Below are 23685 nucleotides of genomic sequence, written 5' to 3'. Positions count from 1 at the left end.
ATTATAAGGTTCATTGTTATAGTGATAGTGATGCCTTATTTAAGATTTCACTATAAAAGTCCGTATACAAAGTGTCTTTGTGACCCCATTCAGTGGGGTTTGATCCAACTTCATTTTCTGAGATTTAAATGTTCTCTGACAAGACTTAACGGTGCAAATCTGCAAAAAGTCCTTAAATAGACTGAAATTAGTTCTCACTACATTAATATACTAAAAGTCAATAATCAGAGGTCTTGCAACATCAGATTGGCTGAACTACTCATGTGGGCAAAAGCAGATGTATGTCACAATTTGGAAATCTATGGTGGTTTGAAGGAAATAGTCTTGCAAGTAATATTTGGGTTATTCTATCAGACACTGAAGATTTTTGTTGGATGAGCCATGAAAACTAGAGAAGGTTTGCCAAAAAACAGACCGAGGTTATCTAGCCAACAAAAAAGCTTAAAAAACCCCACCTCTTTTCATATGTTGGAAGGACTTGAAGCTTCACAGTATCACAATTATAAAATCATGCTTCTTAAAGGTTCATAAAAATCAATATAATTTGACAGCAAATAGGCCGTTGCCAAGACAGAATCCACTACTGGATTAAACTGACACTTACTTATAGGGCACTTGACTCAGAGAAACAGAAGCAAGATTCTCACATTTTTCATATTTGATGTCTCAGGTGACCTCCTGAAAGTCTATCCGAGTACTCACACACCTGGATGACCATTCTCCAACTACAAGAGAAGCACTTCACACACTTCCAACCTTTGAGATTGAAATGCTCAACATTAACAACAGCAATTGTCCACTGCAAACTGTGGGGATGGTGAAGGCTGGACCAAGCACAAACATTCCTGTTCTGTTTTCATAGAATCACAGAACAGTTTGGGTTGAAGGGCCCTTCCCAGCTCCCCCAGTGCCCCCCTGCCATGAGCAGGGACATCTGCACCAGCTCAGGTTGCTCAGAGCCCCGTCCAGCCTGGCCTGGGATGTCTCCAGGGATGGTTCAGCCACCACCTCTCTGGCCAACCCAGGACAGGCTCTTACCACCCTCAGGAGCAACAATTTCTTCCTCATGTCCAGCCTGAGTTAATGGTAACAGCTCAACCACACCCAGCAGCTCAAAAACCTGACAGTGTCTAAAGAAGCACCTGCCAAGGTCAGCCCAATGATTTGTTGTCCGTGTGATTTTTTTTTTTTTTTTTTTACATATTACTATGTACTACATTAAAACAGATACATTATTCAGCTTCAGCACGCTGCAAAAATCCCCATGTGATCCCCTACAGATGAACATCTATGTCACAGTTTACCAATAACAGCTACTTGGCCTTCAAGACATCCATATAGTTCTGACAAAACGCAGCACGCTCTACTTTTATAGATGCCCCAACAAAGCCATTAACCCCCACCTGCCATCCAGCTTGCATCAACTTGCTCTATCATTTGTCAATAATTGTACTAAACAGAATAGTAACTTGAATCTAAAGCAAGAAGAAGAGTTTCTACTTTCACAAGTCTTGTGACAAACAACAGCATCTTTGCACTGGGCTGCCCCAAACATTCTTTGTGGCCGCTCTGCACCTGCAGCACATGCTCACAGGTCAGGCAACGCTGAGCCGACACTTTCAGGGTGACCAGATTTATTATACATCCATCAACTGGGTACATCTGTCCCTGCCTCCTCACTCAGTTCAGCCTTGACCTCTTCTATGATCTTCCATAGACAGAGAGTGATTCTTATTAACCAACCTGGAACATTTTCTGTGCTGCAAAACATACTGAAAGGAATATAACATACTATAATCTGTTTTACTCAATCTTTCAGTATTTCTGTTGTGCTTGCAACTGTGCAATCCAAAGCTAGAATCACTAAAGCTGGGCAGAAGGAACACCACGTACAACATTTTGCGTTACTTTTCAGACAAGGATTATTCTTGTTTTGAGGCAATCAATGATAAGAACAGAAGCCTTGGTTCTGGCCTGTTTAGCATCAGCCTTCTAAACTGCTGCTGTTCTTAAGCTACTATGGTTCTTTTCACCTGGATAAGAAAAGCAAAGATAATTCTCTCCCACCGAAAAAAAAAAAGTTAGAAAAAGACACAGCAGCACTAGAACATAACAGTCATGCTCACTTAAATTCACTAAACGAAATATACTTAGATCAGTATTTTGAAGTGATTATCACCAAACTTATCAAGTAAAATAAAATTAATCTATATTGAAAAAATCCTCACTATTCAAACTCCAGGAACTTTTATAAAGTAGAAATGAAAATGTCACAAGTTGTTACAGTTTATAAACTGGAAGACCGTAGAGATTGAAATACTACTGAAATAGTCTTCCAGGACATTCAGAATTCTGCCAACACTATGTTTTTGCTGCAGAAATCCCAGGCTCGTGCTCCTCAAGGTGGATTTCAAGTGCTAGTGAGCAAATAGCACTAACTCAATTGGATCGTGAACTGTTTGCTGTGTCAAAGCTTTTTGCCAGACACATATATATAATTTTTCTTTTCGCTATATGGATAATCAACCCCAGATGGCAATTTACATGGGCAACAGCATAAAGGAATCCACGCGCCGCTGGTGCTCTCAGCCTCAATCAGAGCAGGCCCGGGCGTTTGAGAATGTCACTGTTTATTTTTAATTGCTGTGTCCCTCCTTCGTGCAGGTTCAAGCGGTCAAAGATGTCGAAGCCCATTAGCAGAACTGGAAAGTGATGCCACTTCATTCGGCGAGAGGGTTCCTCAAATTTACAAAGCAGCCGGTTTGTGATGTCCCTAAATGCCCAGTGGGCACCGGCTGTCAATCTCAGTTACCACAGGGTCAGGGCAAAGAAAGGTCAGAGAGACCCATAAACCACAACGTGTTGTGAAATGTGCTTCCTCCGTTACCTCGTAGGCCTGAGAAAGGTTTGACCTTTTATAGGTATCCTAGCCCAGCTCTGCGGGATGCTGGCAGGGGTAAGTACAACACACAATGCAAAACTTACACAAGTTGCTTCCTTTGGCTGCGTCTCGGTTTCCATACCTGGGCGGTGAGAATAGGAACAGCCACACGCTGCTGGTGGCAAAACGCAAATCTCTGCCCACCGCTATTGCCACTCAGAGGTACAGACGTATCTTAAAGGTCTCGTCCAACCAAAGTGATTCTAAGATCATTGAAACCAACCATAAGCCACCCCACGTTCCTGAGAACCTCATCTTCGTCTGTTCAACCCCTCCAGGGATGGTGACTCCACCACTGCTCTGGGCAACCTGTTCCAATGCACAACCACCTTTTCTGTCAAGAATTTTTTCCTGATATCCAATTTAAACCTTCCCTTGTGCAACACGAGGCTGTTGCCTCTCATCCTGTTGCTTGTTCTTTAGGAGAAGAGACCACCCTGTTGCTCCAACCTCCTTTTCAGGCAGTTGTATCTTCCACTTCACACCAAGTAGTGGAAGGATTCATTCATTAACAACAAATGAAAATAACAAACTTTGGAGTAAGTTTCAATGCCATAAAAGCCAAGTGATCAGGCTTCTCTTTATCAACAGCCTGTTCATCTGCTAACTTGCCTTTCACTTCACTGCTCCCCAGGTGACCTGGGAAGATAGCATCTTTTCAAGTCCCACTCAAAGCCTTTCCTACTGTCCTTTGAAACACCCATTTGCAATATGCAAGTTATTCACTATATTTTTGCCATCTTCCCCTTCATACATACTCTGAAAGAGTAGACTAATTCCTAAACACATTTCTCCAAAACAGTCTTGGACTATACATGAGGACCTAAGCAGTTATTTCCAGATATAATCTAGATAATGCATTCTTTCTTTGCAAGAAACCACTACTCTCTGTCTCACCCCCATCTCCTAGAGCACAAAGTGAAGGGAAGTTTGGCCAGCATGATGCCAAAAGGAGAGCAGCAAACGCAGCCCAGGGCAGGAGCCGTCACTCAGCCCTCATCAGCCTCCTACTCCTAATTACTTGTCCCTCCTCAGACTCCTTGTGCAGGCAAACCCAGGACAGTGAGCAGGACACAGTGGAAAAGGGAAGGAATTCTGGCAAAGGGAAAGGAGGAGAGCGGGAAACCAGAGCTACAATCCCAGCACAACACATTCCCTGCAGGAATGATGAGGAACGATGAGCCACAATGAACCCCAGAACGGGCTGCATGCTGTAAATGAGAATAAAGGCACAAACGCCACTGGGAAGGCAGATATGATGAGGAACGTATCATGCAAATCGCTTTTATATAAATGACAATATATGAATTCGATGGTCACAGGTTTTGCAGAAGAGGCTGACCAGAAATTCTCAGCTATCAGCAAAATATTTCAGGTGAAAGCAGAATCCTTCACATGCACACAAAATACAGGCAAAAATGAGAAAGCAGCATGTTCCCTCTATAAAATAACAGGATCCTTATAGTAACATGACGTGAGGAAAATACTGAAAGCACCAAAAGAGTCCCATCCAGGCTTCTTTGGTCAAAAGCCATTTACTTTCAGAACGTAACCAGCCAGGTCCACTTTAAGTGGCAGCTGCAAAATACTCCTAAAGTCTTGACTCATTTTGGTCAACTAATACACAGGAAAAGTCAGAGCAGTCCAAATCAGCATCTGTGAAATAGGCTTCATCTGTTCCAAGCATAAAATTACCTTGTTTTCTTTTAAAGGATATAGTTTAAGGAAATAAAATAGTAACAACAGTTAAGCAGTTCAAAAGCCATAGAACGGTCTCTTGACTTTCTACAGGATCTCTAAAAAGCTCAATGGCAACAAGCCACACCATCCCAGCAGTTCTCCCAGAACATGCTGACACCAATTAAAGTCCAACAAACAAAGAGAAGGTGCATGAAGCAATTTCACTGCCCTCTTCTTGTCATTCCTTTCACTTCCAGAGAACTCAGGACACTTACCTAGTCAGGCTCTTTTTGGAAGCTTTCTCACTGCAGCACAATGGCTTGAACAAAAGTAACTTCACCCAAACCTTGTTCAGTCCTTGGGAATGCCCTACCTTGGAAACTCGCCCACCTTGCTTTTCTGAATTTGGAAGTCTAACACACTAATCTAGGTCAGTCTTCTCTTCATTCAACTGAAATCAAGCAGGTAACTGTACTGGATACCTTGTTTAAACATCTCTATGTCTCACCCTATTATAAGTTGGCTTATAGCAGAGCATCAAACAAACAAACAAGACAGACATTGAAAATAACTAAATTTCAGATTGGAAGAGAACACTCTGTTCTTTGTTGAGCATCTATTTCTATCACGAAAATTAAGAGGAGTGAAAATGAGAGACTCACCTTCAGGGCAGGAATCTCCACATTGTCACCAAGGCTAACAGAGCCAGAAAGAATAGTCCCTGTCATCACCGTGCCTTGACCCTTGATAGAGAAGCAGTGGTCAACGGCCATGAGGAAGGGTCCCGAGGGGTCTCGTGATGGCAGGTAAGCCTGAGACTTCAGGACCTGGAAAAAAACAAAGACAAAAGCAGCACCACGGCTGGGTGAAAAGTCCTGACAGCCACACAGCAAAAGGAAGGCGAGCGGATGATTGACTGAACAAGTTTGCGGTTTTACTGATCTCGGGCATCTCCCAATGAGCTCAGAACACACCAATGTCAAATTAACTGTGCGGACCATAGAGGAGACACACGCTTAGCAGGAACAGTTCGATTTTCTGCCTTAGAAAGACTTGGTGCTGCACATTTAGCTTGGTTAGCAAAACTGCACTGGCGATAAAGTTGCTGCCAAACTCAACATAAACACTGCAGCAAAGCAAAGATGAAAAAACCCTGTATGTCCCCCTCATTCCGCGCCTCCCCACCACCACCCCAAAGTATAATTTTACAGTGCATTTTGCTACTTCAGCTTTTTTGGATTTTGTGAAAATGAACTTATATACAGACATTGGTGCCCCATAAAGCCCATTCCCGCCTCCCTCCCAGAAAAGCTATTATACTCGGATGAGTTTTCAAACTCAACTTCCTCTTCAAATTTCTGTTAACAGTTCTCGGAGGATCAAACCACTAAGAAAAATAGCTACACAAGTACCATCTTCTAGAAAAATTCTCCAAATTCAGGATTTGTTTTGCTGACAAATACTACATTTCTTAAAATACATCATCATAGACTTTAATTATAGAAATGCTGTCATATACCCAACAGTTCACCCCCCTCCCAAATCACTTTTGATCTCTGTTATAACATCAGCGTATAAACTTGGCACTGCCCTCAGTGTCTGCATTTAAGGTCAGAAACTGCAGGTTAGGCCCAAGTTGTAATGGCAGAACAGAGTTTTCTCTTATCAAGGACAATACCTTGAAGCTCAGCAGCAGCTGAGCCCATTTTCTAAACCGTGGTACAATTATAAAAGAACACCTTACAGGAATTTGACAGAATTTTAAAGCTATTTTTCTTCATCAGGCTTCGGAATTCTTTACAACTTTAAAACCAATTTCATCACATCTGTGGTAGCTGTTTCTTAAGACACAGTTATTCAAAGGTATTGAAGCCTGGCAGTTGAAAAAGGGGATCCATTTTGGAGGGCACGTAACCTCAGCTTCTCCATTCACTGCAAGGAATCCCCAAAGAAGCAGGTCCCTTAAAACTGACATTAATGCAGGAGTTCCTCTGCTCCAGATACTAATACATGACACTCCAAAAGACAAAGTTCGAGCACATTTTATGTTATTATTATATTCTTCAGCAGGTACCTCAATTAATTCAGAAACACCCAGTGGATTCTCAGACTCTGGTGCTTCTGGTCCACCGGGCTTTGCTGCAACAGCGACAATAGGACACCCAGAGAACCTGCAACAGAGAAAAGCCTCCCGTTAGACCACAAGTCTCCTACACGTGTCAACGTAAAGCAGTTTCAGGCTGCTGATTTTCACGACATGCCATAAAGACTCCTCTGTACATCAGGATATAAAGAGAATGTTTAATTGAAACAGTGTATGTACCATAGTTATAAATGTGGGACAATCCCAGGCAAAACAAGCTGTGCTTCAGTTTGCATAACCACTAAATTAATATTGTGTCTGTACTGTTACTTCCTGCTTCATAACGGCTACATTTCCCCTCGTGAATGTCACTGCATTTCACTCATTATGTACCTCAATTACTTTACCTAAACAGGACTGATGAACATCATCCCAGCCAGAGTCACATTACGTTGTATGAAGTTCCATCATCCTGCTCTCCCCTCTTTAGGGCACTTGCATTTTCCACCCTCAGTTAAGGAAAAGCCCTCACACCTTATTTTCTCTGAAGCGACAAAGACTTGTAGACCACAACAAAAGTTGCAAGCACATAAACTAGAAGAAAATTAAACAAAAAACCCCAAACAAACTAGCTCTTCACCTGGACATTCTGGCTGTATTTTATCCAATCTGAACTTCAAGCAGCCCTTTAAACTGAAAAGCTTCAATATAGAGAAATATTTCTCGACGCACAATAGTTACAAACACAAATTCAGGATTACACTTGAGTTCCTGGTAATCTTTCCACTCTTTTCTCATCATCTTTGCTAAATCTCTCTGTACTTCACCTTGGTGCGTTGAGAAGCATGTTGGAAGGGAAATGTAAGCGTATAATTTTTTATTAAATGTTTTGTTACAAATCAGCTGTTACTATTAACTTACTTTGTATTTTCCAAGGTCTTCTGCATTTTCTTGGTCATCTTCTCAATGGCACTTTGTCTTTTCCCCTCTGGAAGGAGGTCGATCTTGTTCAGAACCACCACCATTCTCTGGCAGGCAATCTGCCCGATGACCAGGCACTCCGCTGACTGCGTCTGCATCCCTTTGGTCACATCTATCACGAGCATCATCAAATCGATAATCTGGGCACCTGGAGGAGAATTCACAGTCAGCACTGCAGCAACGTAAAAAGATTAAGGATCATTTTCTCAAATAGCTTCCACTAAAACTGTCGGTGTACGTACAAACGGCCAAAAGTATGAACAAAACACAAGTCAAAGCAAGCATTGAACACACGGCTGTGTTTGGAAATAAGACCTCGGGAGCTTAAGCTATGATGTGCTACCATCAGATTATAAAATTATAAAAGCCTGTGACAGTTTACATATTCCTCCATATTAACAGTTCAAGTATGTTATCGCTATATTAAAAAAACCAATACATTACCCCTGCAACAACACAAGCATGACATTTGACTCAATTAAAAAAAATATCTAAGCAGCTAAGGAAGAATACAGTACAGCCAAAGAAACACATGACAGCCTTGCGGACAGTCACACATTTGGATAGACCCCAAGAAGAGCCAATACCTGCCCCATAACTACGTCCGCAGCCCTTCATCCCCACCTGCTTCCCATCATTTCTGCCTTCAGAGGCCAAAATTTAATAAAAATGAAAAGATGACCACTGCCAGAGGCAGGCTTACCCAAGTCTAAATTCCTATAACCCCTCAATGGGAGGAAAAGGGGATTTAAACCCGACAATATTTGTCATTCACTCCCAATTCAGATGGACGTAATGCAAACATGCAGTTCACCCACAGCCACAAACAGACCAACTCTCAGATATCTCCAAGAAAAAGTTCCTGAATTTTAGGCTGAAGTTACCCAGCATACTTACGGATTATTTTTTATTTTTCTAAGTATTGTTGTCATGAACCCTTAATTCTTTTACTGAAGCAACCTGAATTTCATGGATTTAAATTATAATTGTTTTTTAAGGAAGCTTTTGATGAATGTTGGGCCTTCCACTAATCACATTCAGAATTTTCCTGCCTCATTCCAGGTAACTGAAATAGTCTAAATACAAAAAAAAAAAGAGCGAAGTGCAACAGACTTTAATGGTGAGAAAGATTAAACATAAAAAAACCTACAACAAAATCTAAAGCTGCACTACCAGAAAGTCATATGTCAAAAAATACATTTTGAAAGACTATAGACGCCACAAATCACGCAAAGTTGCAGCATTCTGAATTTCGGTACTTTTAATATTTGCCTTACGCTTTTGATCAGAAGAACAAGAAATCGATACAACTGCTCCTTGTTCCTTCGCCCTCTCCAACCTTCCCCTCCCAGCTTTTATATTTTTTTTAAAGCTTTTGCAGTGTCCGTGACAACAGCCACCCTTGTTCACAATTCCCATGAACTCCAGATCGGAAATCATTCCGAGGTTGAAGTTCACGGGTGAACGAGTGGGCGGGAGCTACAACAAGAAAAAAAAAAATTATGGTTACAAATTACTATTTTCAACCTACCAAAGCTTTCATCTTGTAATTAATGAATGCTAACCCCTTCAGAGAACTAGATGGATAATTACAATGTTTCCAAAGCTCCTGCAGAATGTTACCCAATCATTTCAAATATCTCTCCATGACAAATTGAAGATAGGCTTTTTATCTTCAAAAGTATTTTTCTTTTTTCCTTTTTTTCAAGAATTGCATTAATTTAGACCTTGCTTAAATTATAACACAAACATCACCAAGGCTGTACAAAAGGCTCAGACTTTATAAACCCCACAGAAGCACAGACCTAAAGGACAGGGCACAAAGGGAATGAACAGCCTGAAAATATTCAAAACACCGAACAATCGGAACACATGCATGTTGGAGTAGAGCAGAGAGGTTTTATTAAATTAATACAACGCCTAGATTTTGTATTGAATTCTTACTATATAGGTGACATCCTTAAAGTGAATGTGAATTTGTAAAACCAAACCATCAAGTCAAATTGATTATTAATACTACAAAAAGTGCAAATAGTGTGAGAACAATGCTGCAGCTTCAGTTCTGGACAACTCTGTTATGACAACTAGAGCTCAGCAATCCTTAAGCTCCAGAATTAAGCCAAACCTGGCCTTGTAAAGCATGGCCGATGTGTTATATGTGGTGCGGTATCTCTTCCCTCCAACAGGAGACAAAAATCTGCACTCAATCTGTTACACACAGTTTCAACACAAGGGCAACTTTATCTTGAAACACTAAATCAAGCAGACTTACAATATGTTTAACTTCATAATCACTATTTAAATAAATTATCGCTACCATGTTGGATTTCAGTCAACAAAAGGAACACAGGATTTTCTACAGCAGAGCAAGATGTAATTATGAAAGCTGAGGCAAGGATGGATTACATATGAGTATTCTCATATATATATATAATCTCACTTGGAAAGACCTTTTAATTGAGGCATAAAAATATCACAGCCATACCAAGCAGAGACTCCAAAAACAATATGACAACATCAGTCAATAAACCTGCACTATCTGACCATGGAACATCTGCCATGGGCTCCTGTGCAAAACAGAACAAAAAAGAACTGAAACCCTTCGCTTTTGCTCAAAAAAAAGGAGATAATGTGTGGTCCTATACAGGTAAGAAGGGTGATATGGAAGAGACGAGTGTTCCTCAAGCCCTTCAAGCAGGCAAGTGGCTTGAAATTGCTCTGAATGAAGCAGAGACGTGCAAACAACAGCACAGCAACCAAGAAAAACGCTTCATCTGCATTGAAGCAGGTCGTATAGAATCAAGGTTAAACTCAAGTATTCAAACTATTTCTCCTCTAGAAAAACCAGGAGTGTAACCTTTCATTTGCTGATTCATCTTTGAAAGAGGGGTTCAAGAACATTCAGAAAGATCAAGAGTTCTCCTGAAGTGCGATTTCTCACTTTGCTTAACACATAAAGATCAGCTACGGGGGTATCCTTCCCGGGATGACATACAGCTCAGATCAGCCCTGGAAAAGTAAACCAAAGCGCTTGTCACCAGAAGACACAGAGGGGTGGGGAAAGACGGGAATTATACAGCAAGATAAGCAGTTAAACCACAGCAAAACCAAAGTACAGTAGATAGCCCAAGTGAAGAAAAACGAGAAATATAACACATGAACAGAGAGAATCTAGATGATGGCCAGATATGGGAAAAATGCAACAAAACCAGCAGCACAGCATCCCAGAGAAAAGAGCGCAAGAAGCACCAGCAGCGCTCACTTTAACACAAAACTCATAAATATTGAGAAAAATACCTTCCTAGAGAAGAGAAAGAAAAAGTTGAGCCCCTGCTTTGAACAAGCACATCCCATCCTTGCCTCTGAAGTTTGAGGAGTATCTGACTATGAACAGTCGTCAGGGAAGTAATTAGTTACTCTTCACTCATTGAACTGGCTGAATCAGAGATATCATAGACTATGACAGGTTTCATATACGCAGAAGGCAGCAGCCACCAGCAACTCAGGTTCCCTAAACTGGTCATCAGCTCCGTTCCTCCAAGGGAAGAACAAAATGATAGCACTTGCACATCATTCACAGCCAAATCTCCCTCTTGATCCTGAAAGAATTTCCCAGCTGCAAAAAGACAGATGAGCCAGAATTACAGTAGGCATTAAGAAAGAGGAAAAAAAAAAAAAAAAAAAAAGATGTATTGATGAACTTTTAACCTTCAGGAAAAAAATCCATTGCATTTTCTGTATTTATGTTATTTAGTACACTATATCTTCAAACTATATCTTCAAACCTTTACCAATGGAGAAAGACAGACCTATGCAGAGTTCCAGGCTGCAGACCTTCACCACCTGCATCAGATTCATTCCTTGGAAATGCTCAGTGTCATATCATCTTTGACTTCCACACAGCTTATATAAATAAAGCACACCTGATTTTGCTCACTGAAGCCAAGTAGTCACTGAAGTCCAAATTCTGCAGTGTTTACATGCTACTGTCTCACGTCCTTACACAACAGTGTACAACTAGGAAAAGCAGACCTGTCACACCAACCTCCCCAGGGAAACGCCGGGCGAGATCCCAACCTACAGGCTGCATTTTTAGAGACTGTGAAGCACTATAAAACAATATAAATATTTTTTTGGAACAGAACATTCCATCTTAAATAACAAATCTCCTTCAGCCTCAATCATGGAAGTTGCTGCAGTTCTGCAAGGAACTCAAACCCCTTCTCTTTAACCATCCTGTCGCATGCTGGTAAATCACAGACCCCAACTCGCGGACTCGGCTGCGTGGAGATGGAGCCCAACAGAAAAGTGCAACGTGAACAGCAAGTTAAAGAGGGTATCATTAGCTCTAGGGAGAAAAAACACACAAAACCAAACAAAAACCACCAAAACCATAACACTAACTCAAAATATTTTAGCCTCTCATGTTACTTTATCAGTTCCAAAAGCTTATTACTGTATGTGCACTGTGCCCACTTTCAGAACCATTAAGTTATAAACTCCAAGCACTAAACCAGCTGGCAACTTCAGCATTACTGAAAAGGAGCACAAAGGGGCATTTTCAATAAATAGGCAGAATCTCAACTATTTTCTCCCCAAAAGCAGATTAATAATATAAGAGTATTTACAACTGCTACTATTTTGGTAAATATAAGTTTAGTATTGCATCAGATCCTCCATAATCCATCAAGATAAAGCTGACTTGGCTCCAAACAACAAGACCTGGGCTAGTGGAAGGAAGGAGTCGAGTCCCTGAGTGAATAAGCAGGAGGTTTCTCATGTCCCAGGGAACACAAGCACAGGTTCTCACTCGCGGCTCCTTCCAGCTGCCGCGTCCCGTCCTGTTTGCTGGAATCTTTTTTGGCTGACTTTGCACAAACAGTTTAACTCCTGTTCACAGGCAGCGAAAGGAAGCAGAAAATGGAGCCTGAAATGTAAAAAAAATAAAATAATTGTGGGCCATGGGCTATAATTTGATTTCATGCTTTACAAGGAAATGAAAGAGGACTTCCTTAAACATACTTTTTTTTTTTTTTTTAAATATGCTTTTTACCATGTTAAGATTTCCTCTGGAGCAGAAGAGAATATAGGATTGTAGAAAATGGACCATTCTCAAGTATCATTGCTACTCAGAGGCAAAGCTCTGTTTTAATGTGCACTTCCCATTCTGGGGAAGAGGAAATTCTTCAATTAATAAACCGGGTGGACTGAGGCGAGTTTTTAAGGTTTAATCAATTTCATCTGCACATCGGATAAAAAGACTGACTATTCTACCAGTTTTGCTTCCCCTATCCCCCTTTCAAAAAAAAAAAAAAAATCAATGTTTTATTTTAAATTCTTTGAGGTTAGTATCTCCTGTCTCAGGAAATATTGTCTATATCATGCAGAGTATGAAACTTCCCCCTTCCCAGGGCACCCCTCACTTTTTTGTGAAGAATCTTTATTCAGAAACAACTAAATTATTCTCTGCTGTCATATACAGTAACACCTTGGGAGATGCTACAAGCCGCACAGGATTTCGCTGGGTACCTCAGGGGGGGCATCGTGATGAATACGGAAGATGTTTCACAGGATGGGAAACCTCCCAAAATTCAAACAGAAAAAAGGAGGCGGGAGAGAGACGCGGGCACAACTGAAGCACATGAATTACACATGAAGAAACCCCCCGTAAAGCAATGCGAATCGCAGATCAAAACCGACACCGCAACATGCGTTAGGAAGCGCTTTGAAAAGAAAAGGAACTCGTGGAGTTCAAGCATCCCAGTGTTGTTTCCCGGGAATGCTGTTCCTAGAGGTGCAGCAGCTGGAAGCGCAAACAGGAGCCGAGTGGCTGCAAACTCTGCAGAGCTCAGAATCTCCGAGGGTCAGAGCGGCAACCCACAGGATGTCTTTCGGTGCACAGTAAAGCTCAGAATTATATGCGTTATATTTGATTTTCGAACAATAAAGAAACCGCTGGCTGCACAAATTCACTTTAAATGAAAACCAGCCACTGAGGTCTTTCCTAAACCAGGAGCTACAAAGAAAAAGCAGGATGACCCGTCTTTTACAGTTATTTATTTGTAATTCCAAGTTCAACTCAACTACAAATGGTACGCAATGGAAAGAGATAATTGCTAATCTCTTATTTATAATAAGAGAAATAAAAGGGCTATCTTGTAAAAGACTTCACACAAGATCTACTTGGAATATACTCCCAGTGTGCACGATTGTCCTGAAGAGGGTAAAGTCAAGTCATCCGAGGATCTTTCTTGTTTGAATACGTTCTAACTACACGTTAGAAACAAGTCTGTGTTCTTCAGAGGGAGGAAATGCCTCTAATGATTACAGTACGTCAATAAGCTTGATGGGCCATGCTGAAGTAGCACAAGCAAAGCTGATAAGGCCTCCAAAGAAGGTTACGGTAAGAAAGACTGGGGCCTATCTTCAATAACATTGTTATATGCTGATCCAGCTACTGCAATATTGTGCATATAAGACTATATTAAACAGATTATTTTAGTGGGGAAAAAACACAAAACCACACACCACAAACAGACAGACAAACCTGAAAGTAAGAACTCCCTCAATAAAAGGCATTACAGCACAGGAAGAACAAAGGTCGTCAAGAGATTCTTTGCAAGACTTTGCAAAATGGAAGGAGTCTCATGTTGCCTTCAGCCTCTTTGGACAAGCATTGTACACTGGGCCACATCCCTGAAGCCCTAAAATCATCTTAGGAAACTTGATCTGGCTTAAAAGTTGCCTACTTAGAGGTGGCTGGTCCACCTTGAAGGGTTGGAACCAGATAACCTCCAAAGGTCCCATCCAACCTGATGATACCTGCTAGATACCATCTGGCTTCAGACAAATGAAAACAGAGATTTGATATTTGCACAATTAAGATTTTTAAAGCTACATCCTGCTGGATGAAGTTCCATTGCTTATAAAACATTTATCTAATGCCCCTTACACAGGAAAAAAACATAAAACTTAAAGCAAGCTTCACTTGACTCCATCATTGACTTTCTTGCTTTGACCCTCTGAAATATTCACTGTGACTGTTTCCAAAGAAAATATAGCAAATTGGTATCTACTAGGGCCTGGTATTTCAATTCCCGTTCTTCAAAATATTTCTGAAGAAAACCAGAAAAATCTCCACAAATGACAATGTTCTCCCTCTATTGCCTACAAAAAAGTAAACAACCCTTGCCTTATAACAAGAAAGGCTAATATGCAGTATACGTAAAAACTGAGATAATCCACCATATGAGAGAAAACATCATCCTCCTTCCATTTGCAAAGTCCTTTTCTGCAATACTACCTATTACTAGATCTGAATTTCTCTTTACAAGGCACAAACTGGACAGAGTCCAGAAGAGGCATCTACTTATTTTAAGGCTGAAAACATTAACTGTGGTAGGGTTTAAAAAAGCCTTCCTACCTTGAAAAAGCAACAGTCACTCTGAGTAGACACAAATGACTGCTACCAAAAAAAGTGAGCATTTGCTGAATTACACACCACAGTATTTCAGCTGCCTTAATTTCTTTTCTTGGCTTGAAGTCCAAAGCGCATAAATTGTGCATTAGTTAGCAAACATTAACTTTTAAAAGCGTCATTCATATACACATATATGCAAATACAGATACTGGTAGAGGTGGAAAGTTAAATATTTAGGGTACTGCACAAAACTAGAGGAAAAGTTACCTAATATTCTAGGCTGAACATCATTATATAGCTCATCATCCTTGGAGTACAATCCATGGCACATAGTAAGAGAAGTGGTTATTTCACATGCTTGACAGCAAAAAAAAAAAAGCCCAGAACAATTGGGTCATTACCATCTAGGCTGTAACTTTTTTCTTTTTTATTTTTGTGCTATATGCCTGTATTACACCCGGCACAAAAAGGCTCAGTTGCTTCATTTGTCATCCAGACTATAAAACATCTCAACAAGAAAAGGTCACGTCAAACTTCTGGGCTCCCAAATGACAGAAGAAAATGGCACCAACAATTCCACTGATTCCTACCAGACTCAGAAGTTTGCAATGAAGTGTCCTGCCCCTTCTGTCTAGAATTGTTGAGTTCATGAAACAAGGTTTCTGAAATGTAAATCAACACTGTATGTTCACACTTCAGGAAAAAGAAAGGCGCAAAATAAAAAGGATAATTGTAAAACCCCACTTTGACCTCCTCAGATACTCCTCATACTGTGTGCTCAAGGTCCTAGTAAGCTTTCCCATGGCCTGACGAGTGATTAGTTCAAGTTTTGGGCTTCTTTTATTCAGAAGTATTTTGCTTTGGTATCAAGGCCATGTGTGTTTTTGCACTGCTCTGAAGAATTAAACATAACATAACATTAGGCTCGGGCCTTTCGTAGTGACCATAAGTGGTCCCTGGAGGTCCACAAAGTCTTTACAGTAAACACTGAAAAGCAAACAGGTCAGGAGAAACAAGATTAGAAAGAAAAAGAAAAAAACACCTCTTTTTATAGTCTGGACTCATATATCAGCGTTACACTTGGTCTCTACAAGATCTCCCACCTAATTTCAAAGAAAAAAAAAAAAGTAACTTTATTTGCATATGATAACACTAAATATGTTGCAAAAAATACAATTACAAGGTATGACCATTCTCCCACTCCATCTCTCAAAGAGTACAGACAGACGTTGTTTTTGAAGCTATTTCCAAGACCAGGAATAGAAAATAGCAGCTAAACAGTATAAAAGGCCTCAAGTATCTGGAAGAATTAGGAAGGCACCAAACCCGCACAAGGACACAAGCCCATCCCAGCCCTGCCAGCCCTCCCACCCACCTGGAGCCTTCTGTCTCTTCTCTAAAAACTCAACCCATCCCAGACAGAAACACAGGTTTGTACTGCAGACAGAAAAGTGGCACATTAAAGATGCCTGGAATAACCCGATGTAGTTTCCAAGGTTGTTTCAGGGAAACCAAGACACAAACAGATAAATGGTACCTACGTGCACACATTTGCCTTCAAAGCAGTTTGCTGCTTCGGGCACTGAACTTCTGCATCAGCTTTTCAGAAAATAAAGCACTGTTTTCCAAGAACAGGACAACTAAACTGAAAAGTTTCCTAACCAATGTGTTCATATTTCTGTATGTATTCGAATATACTATTACATACAAGCCCAGTAGTGGACTCAAAAAGGGAGGAAAAAACCCCAAAACACCTGAACAATAAATACAAAGTTCCTGCAAACCCCATTCTCCATCAGTGCTATTTCACACTCGGCTCTTCGTCTTTACAAGTTCTTTTAAAAACCTTACGAGATGATATCGTCACGTTAGCATATCTAGGATTCCATCACATTCATGCCCCTGCTGCAATATAAAAAGAAACAGCGCATTTCAGAAATCCTTACACAAGCAATACACAACTCGAGTACTCGATTATCTCAGGATAAAAATAATGTGCTCTGCTTAATGACCAACTACTTGGGTATTTTTCCTCCCCAAGGACTGCAGAGTTGTTACTACAAAGCATCTATTGCCTCCCTCTGGGTGCTTAGGAGAATTACTGAATTATCGACATCTTAGAACATCTGCCAGAATTTCTTCAAGCATATTTTATTCAGTTTAATATTAGATTACACTTAGACTATTTTTGCTATCTTTTGCGTTAACTTCTTCAAATCCTGCCTGGCCAAAGGATATCTTGCTGGGAATTCTTATTATTCTGCCAGATCTTTGAAAGATCAGTCTAACAACAAGTTTTGCACAGCGGTCATAAGAAATAAGGACCACATCACACCACAAATACACATTTAAACATATGACTCCAGACCTGCACAACCTACAGAACTGCAGTTTGCATGCAGTCAAAACACAGGTATGAAAGTTGTACCTTAGAGACGCTGCTGAACCACCTTGAAATTCATGACGCCGTTAAATTTTTGGACTTAAATTCAATGCTTTAGACCAACTACCCTGAAGATCATGCAATGCACGGGGGTCCCCAAGAAACACACAAATTAACACCTCGATCACAGAGATTTGCTCCTAGATTCTCTTCACCTCTCTGTCAATCCAAGGACATTAGCCTTACAGCACACCTGCAGCTTTAGATAGCTCAAGGAACACCAATAAGAAATTCACTTTAAACCTTGTACAGCATATTTCTGAGACTACCCAAAACAGGTTTTCTTGAACAATTCTGCAAGTCACCAGTCCAAAAGCAAATCTCCAATTCATCTGATTCTACATCTTCTTCCACAAAAAGGAAAACCTGATTTCCACGCAAAGCTGGAAATAAATTGTGATTCTATTCTTGAAGCATTTCAAGCCCTAAGCTACCTGTCTCTGCCTTTGGAATAAAGTATCTAAAGGTCACGGATCTCACACTAAGGAGCTCGTTTGGTACTAAAATCCAGCACTATTGTGCTTTTTACACCACCGCATGCAACGCACTGTCCCAACAGAAGACTTGTGGTAGGCTATAGGAAGATGCTCTCGGTTAGGTTTCATCTGAGGATATCAAATAAGATTTTTCTTAAAGAAAATAAGATTTTACTCTGAATTTTTTGAGGGAGGCAAAAAAAAAAGACAGCTAGATGCAAAGAAAAAAAGATTCTTTAATTTTTCCTCTTCACCCTCTGAAATAACATCAGTCAGGGTTACAAACATCTGTAACTGCCAGGGGAATGTACAAAACATTCCAAAACTCCAGGCCCACGTATCCTGTAGCTCTGCACTTCACAAACAAAAGGTTGGGGAAAGAAAGAGGGGGTGGGGGACGGGGAATAAAGGCTTAAAGATTAAAGTCACAGGCAGAGACAGACGGCTCCGTTTTTTAATAACTGAAAACACGAGTTGTGCCTGAATGTGCTCATTGTTTTATGGTGGGGGGGAGAGTCTCCGCACGCTGGACTGGCTGGCGACAGAACTGCCTTTGCGTCAAAAACAAGATGTACAAAAAAAGAAAAGACACCAAACCCGTGCCCTAATTCCCCCTTCTTGTGACGGTTAATGATGCATTCAGGTAGAAATCCACAAATTATCCCACCTTACCTTTATTAAATTGGGGAGAACCTCACGACTAGAACAAGTACCTGATGGTAACAGCCCAACACACACGACTGAAGAGACGTCTGAGGTTTTGTGCTGTGAAGGAATATGGACTAGGACAATAAGTCATACACAACAAACAGGCTTCTAAGTCAATTTCTGATAGTTTATTTTCACAATAAAACCAGCACTGCAAGGCTAAATTGTTACCTAAGTAGATTTTAATGGAGATTCAAGAAGTTTCACTGCCATGAGGAAATTCTTAAATCCATTTTAGAAAGTATCAGCTGTACTTTTAGTGAAGGAAAAGTTGCATTCACTTCAGTCACTAAAAGAGTTGTTAGCTTAAAACGTTGCACTAGAGTATTAAATAATTCAAAGTGTTTGGTTTAAGTTTTAAAAACCATTTTTCTCTCAAAAACCTGAGACTAAAAGATGCTTATGGCTACTTGAATATTCATGATCACACATACATATTATTTTAAAATTCCATAATATACAATTTGTATAAGGACAATTTTTAATCTAAAAGGGGAATTACTTGTTAGTATTTATTTCAGTGGACAGATTTCTGTTGGTTAGATCCCAACCAGTGCCCAGGAACCATCTGAAGTTGAATGCAACGAGTCAGGTGCCAATGGACTACAGGCAAGCAAGCAGTCTAAACACACACATAAATGAAAAAAAACACTAGATCATTCTTTCAGTTTTATGCTAATCTAGCCTAAAATGTTACTATAACAGAGCTTTTGTTTTACTGTTGGTTTTTTTTTTTACCTGCCAGCTTTGCTTTAAATACAAACAAAAAGGAGATAATTCAACAAGACAACACGCTCTTTCATCTCAAACCATGAGACTTCCCAGTTGTAATTTTTTGGGGAAGCCTAAAATAAGGCACCGGGAGGCAACACAGCAGGAGTCCCCAGAACACGGTCCCTGCGCGGGAGGAACCGGCGCCCGCGACACGCGGCTCCCCGGCCAAAAACACCCCGGCTCTCATCCCCTCTTTGTTGATGCAACAATCCTGCATCATCCACCGCTGGGCATCTTGTTGAGATTAAAAATGTTGTGGGGAGTTACTGTCTGTTTAGGATAAAAAAAAAAAAAAAAAAAAAAGCCATGTCAGAAAGGAAGGGGAAAGGAAAAGCTGAAACATGAGCTCATGAGCCTGGTCCAGAGAATAAAAGGAGGCTTTGTTTGACTTTATTCATACCAAGTACGAACAAGAGACTCATCACTGTTTAGAGCTTGAACTGCAAAATTTGTTTTGTATGCAGCGCTGCCAACTTTTTTTTTTCCTTCATGTAACTAAACTACCCCTCTTTCTCAAAAATAGCTTCTGCTGATGCTCTGATCAAGTACTTAAGCCTGGATGGAATCTGTCTAGCAGCAGAGACTATCATCCTGCCCATGCTATAAATCCTGACACTTCAGAAGCACATACAAAGACATTCTTATATAGTAAAGACAAACCTTGCTTATATGACTGTCCTGAAGCTCTTGGATGCACAAACAAGTAAGTTAAAATTAAGACATAATAATATAAAAAAGAAAAAAAAATTAAAATAAAAAATAATCACTTGGAGGCTACACTGGACACCCAACCGCACTAAGAGTTAGACAACGGTTATTAAACTGGAGATACTTTGGGAAAAAAATATTAATTATTTCTAAGCTTTCAAATGCAGAAGTCAGTCCAAAAATACACCACGGTGTTTAAAAAGTTCATCCTTTGGGAGATTAGAGAAAAAAACACTAGTAAAAAAAAGGGCTGTCCTCTGTCAGAAACACAACCCATCAACGCTGCCTCTAAAAGAGCTCAAGGCCAGCAGCGAGAGGCAGCAAGGGAAAGCACAGGCTCAGTTCTAGTTTCTTGCTCTTAGGAAAAGGCAAAGCGGGTGGCAATTTACCGTGTACAGCCAAATTGTACACGAAAGTTTAAAACCAGCCAATTAAAGCTAACATTATGGAATGGAACAGAGGGTCCGAGTGGAAGGCATTAGACACGCATTCCAGACAAGGGCTCCAGAGCCTGCCCGTGAGGCGGATCCTGCACAAAACACAAAGGGTCAACAAGCTCTCCTGGAAGAGAAGCCCAGCTTTGACCAGGAGCCACGATAACCTGCCCAGAAGATGGATACGGTGCCCAGCTGTGGAGTGACATCAAGGCTGTAGAGCTCAGCAGCACTTGGTCATCACATGTATTGACAGAACATTATGGATCAAGTTTCAAAACTATGTCAATCAAGGGAACATCTCACTAGGACTAAGGATCAAATGGAGCGTGAAAACAAGGAGTGGAGACCCACTACAGCTAAAGTAATAACCATGCCTGTTTCAGTTTCAATCCCCTACATATAACTATTGCTCTCATACATTCAGCTACAGCTTTGTTTCTCTGTCAAGCAGTTCAATCTAGAATGACCAAAAGAGCTACAAATATCTAGTGGAAAGTTGGAAAAGGAAGGCAATGACCACCAAAAGTTACGACGACTACATTGCATTTCACCTTCAGAGTGTGTGCACTTTGAAATACGGTGAACCCCCGTTTTAGAATAGAATATTTCAGTTGGAAAGGACCTACAAGGATCATCTAGTCCAACTGCCTGACCAGCTCAGGGCTGACCAAAAGTTCAAACATGTTATTAAGGGCATGATCCAAATGCCTCTCAAACAGTGATAGAAACAGAGCATCAACTACGTTTCTAGGAAGCCTGTTCCAATGTTTGACCACACTCCGCCTAAAAAAATGCTTCCTAATGTCCAGTCTAAAGCTCCCCCAGCGCAGCTTTCAACCATTCCCACATATCCTGTCCCTTTAGGTTTTACACCAAGTTTTATTTCAAGCACCTGCACCACAAAGCTACAGCAGTACAGCATGTGGAAAGAAACAAACACCTAAAAAAAATCCATCCCAAACAACTAACTTAAGGATGCCAGCTCTGGGAAAAAGGATGCTTTCATTCTCTGCGCTGTGCACAGATAATGAGAGCCAAAGTAAACAGCAATATTTTGGAAGACAATTTTTTCCAGACACAGTCTAGCCAGCAGTCAGATAACCTGCCCTGCTGCAATGCTGAATATCAGGTGCTTTGCTAACTTAGAAATTTTGGAGAAAGATATGAGTAATTGAAGAATTAAAATAGCCATTAAATTGCTCTTGCTAAGGTTTTAAGAGTTACCATTGCACTACCAGTGGCAGGTTTTATATGCAAAACCACTGCAAACCTATCAATTGAAGCCAAACTCAAATTCTGCACAGCTCGTCGTTCCACAAAGTCACATCACGTTGTGCCAGAGCATCTTCTCAAGCACATGGTACTAGTTCATACTTCCTGCCGCCCAACAGAAGAGCTTTTGACAGAGTATTTATTTTTATTTAAATTTCAGCTGGCTAGGATTGCACATGATACACACCCCATTTCAGAGTAGTCTCAAGGGGTCAACAGTCATGTAAATCTCAACCTCCCAGAACTTCAGGACAAAACAAACTATATCACACCGGATACACCATCTAAATTGCCAATGCTACAAAGCATTCCAGATATTATGGGTCATACGGTATTTGCGTTTCACCTTAATACATTCTTCATGTAATTAAAGTCTACTGTAATATAAAAGGTGATGCTCACTGTAAAGGAGGAAAGCAGGGCAGAGTTCAGTTACTAAATCAAACTAGACACAATACTTGCCAATATTAGAATTTATACTGTATTAAGAGGGACTGGAATTTAATGATCTATAACGACACCAAGATAAGACACATTAGCAATGCTCGAGTAGATGTTTTCAACAATACTAATATAGGAGGGAAGGTAAAAAAGCTAAAGCATCATGATTTATACAGAGACAACTTTTTCAAAAATTTGGCAGCAGAATAAGTGCCATAAAAAGATAACCAAAATTCCACTGGTAGAGTATTAGGTTAAAAAAATATATTTACAACGCATTGAATGATTTGCTTTATCATTTAAAAAGAGATACTCATGTGAATGAAGTTTTGCAGCCAACTAAGCAGCAAAATACAGGTTTGGTCTGAGTCTGTACTGGTTTGGACCTTAATTCTGCGAGTTCCCCTACAGAGTTCATTGCCACCAGACCGGACAGACACAGATTGTCCAGTCCGGCTCCGATTGTTACTTCTCCAGAGCCGCCAGCGTGTGTGGCCCTTCAGATACTCAGCAAACAAGGCCTCAGCTTCAGAAAGTTCACAGGCTAAATTTAGACCCGTTGCTCCCTAGAATAATGGAAAACATTTTAATCTTGGACACGGCCAGGTTGTTTTATTGCTTCAAGTTTTTTACTCAGAAAAGCAGAGATCTTGTGAAGCGAACATACAGAAACCATCAACATAAAACCAGTTCTTTTATCTCTAAAACCCCTTATAACTACAGAGAAAAAAAAAGGTTTCTATTGGGTATTTTGAAGAATCTCAAAAGGTGAAGCTGTTCATCACAACCCTGCACAGTCATTTCATAGCACAGCTCAATACTACACAAAACAATACACTTAGATTATCAGAGGTATTTCAGGAGCCCTCCAGCATTTTCAACTAAATAAAATACAAGTGTTGACTCAATGGTACAGGAATTTTACAAGTAGTAGCGGCAGTTTGTGTAAACTAAAGTTAGTGAGCAGCAACATCTGTTGATTAAACGAAACACTCAATCAAAACCTTCATCAAGACCAGAGCTTTGCTTCTGCAACCAACAAGAAAAAGTACAACAGGTCTCCCAGCTCTGCATCCCACACTCCTCTGTTTCATTTGGTAATTCAGAACCACTTCTCTCCCAAATCTAGACTTCCAAGCTTAAAACAGAGGCTGGCAAATCCCCGGGGAAGTGGGAAGAAAGGCGACGGCAAACAAAGTCCGCTCGGAACACGCGTCGCTCTGCCAAGTGCATGCGAGCGGCTCTCGGGAATGCTGGTGCTGCCCAGTTATTCAATGGAAATACAGACAGACCAAGAATCCCAGATAAACAACAAAATAAG

The 23685-nt window shown here is 40.6% G+C and overlaps 1 protein-coding gene across 1 annotated transcript in view; it reads right to left on the bottom strand.

Annotated features, from left to right (window-relative positions):
• Positions 1 to 23685, bottom strand: part of EEFSEC (eukaryotic elongation factor, selenocysteine-tRNA specific) — a 111919-nt gene that overhangs the window by 73599 nt on the left and 14635 nt on the right. Inside the window, exons 2-4 of the mRNA XM_065642914.1 lie at positions 7626 to 7833; positions 6696 to 6792; positions 5284 to 5448 (exon numbers count right to left, since the gene is read on the bottom strand). Coding sequence (XP_065498986.1) covers positions 5284 to 5448; positions 6696 to 6792; positions 7626 to 7833 — 470 coding nt within the window. The remainder of the gene's footprint in view (positions 1 to 5283; positions 5449 to 6695; positions 6793 to 7625; positions 7834 to 23685) is intronic.

Source organism: Caloenas nicobarica, chromosome 11 (genome assembly GCF_036013445.1).
Source record: "Caloenas nicobarica isolate bCalNic1 chromosome 11, bCalNic1.hap1, whole genome shotgun sequence".
Taxonomy (NCBI): Eukaryota; Metazoa; Chordata; class Aves; order Columbiformes; family Columbidae; genus Caloenas; species Caloenas nicobarica.
Note: the sequence above shows the minus strand (reverse complement) of the source record. Positions and strands in the feature narration are given on the sequence as shown.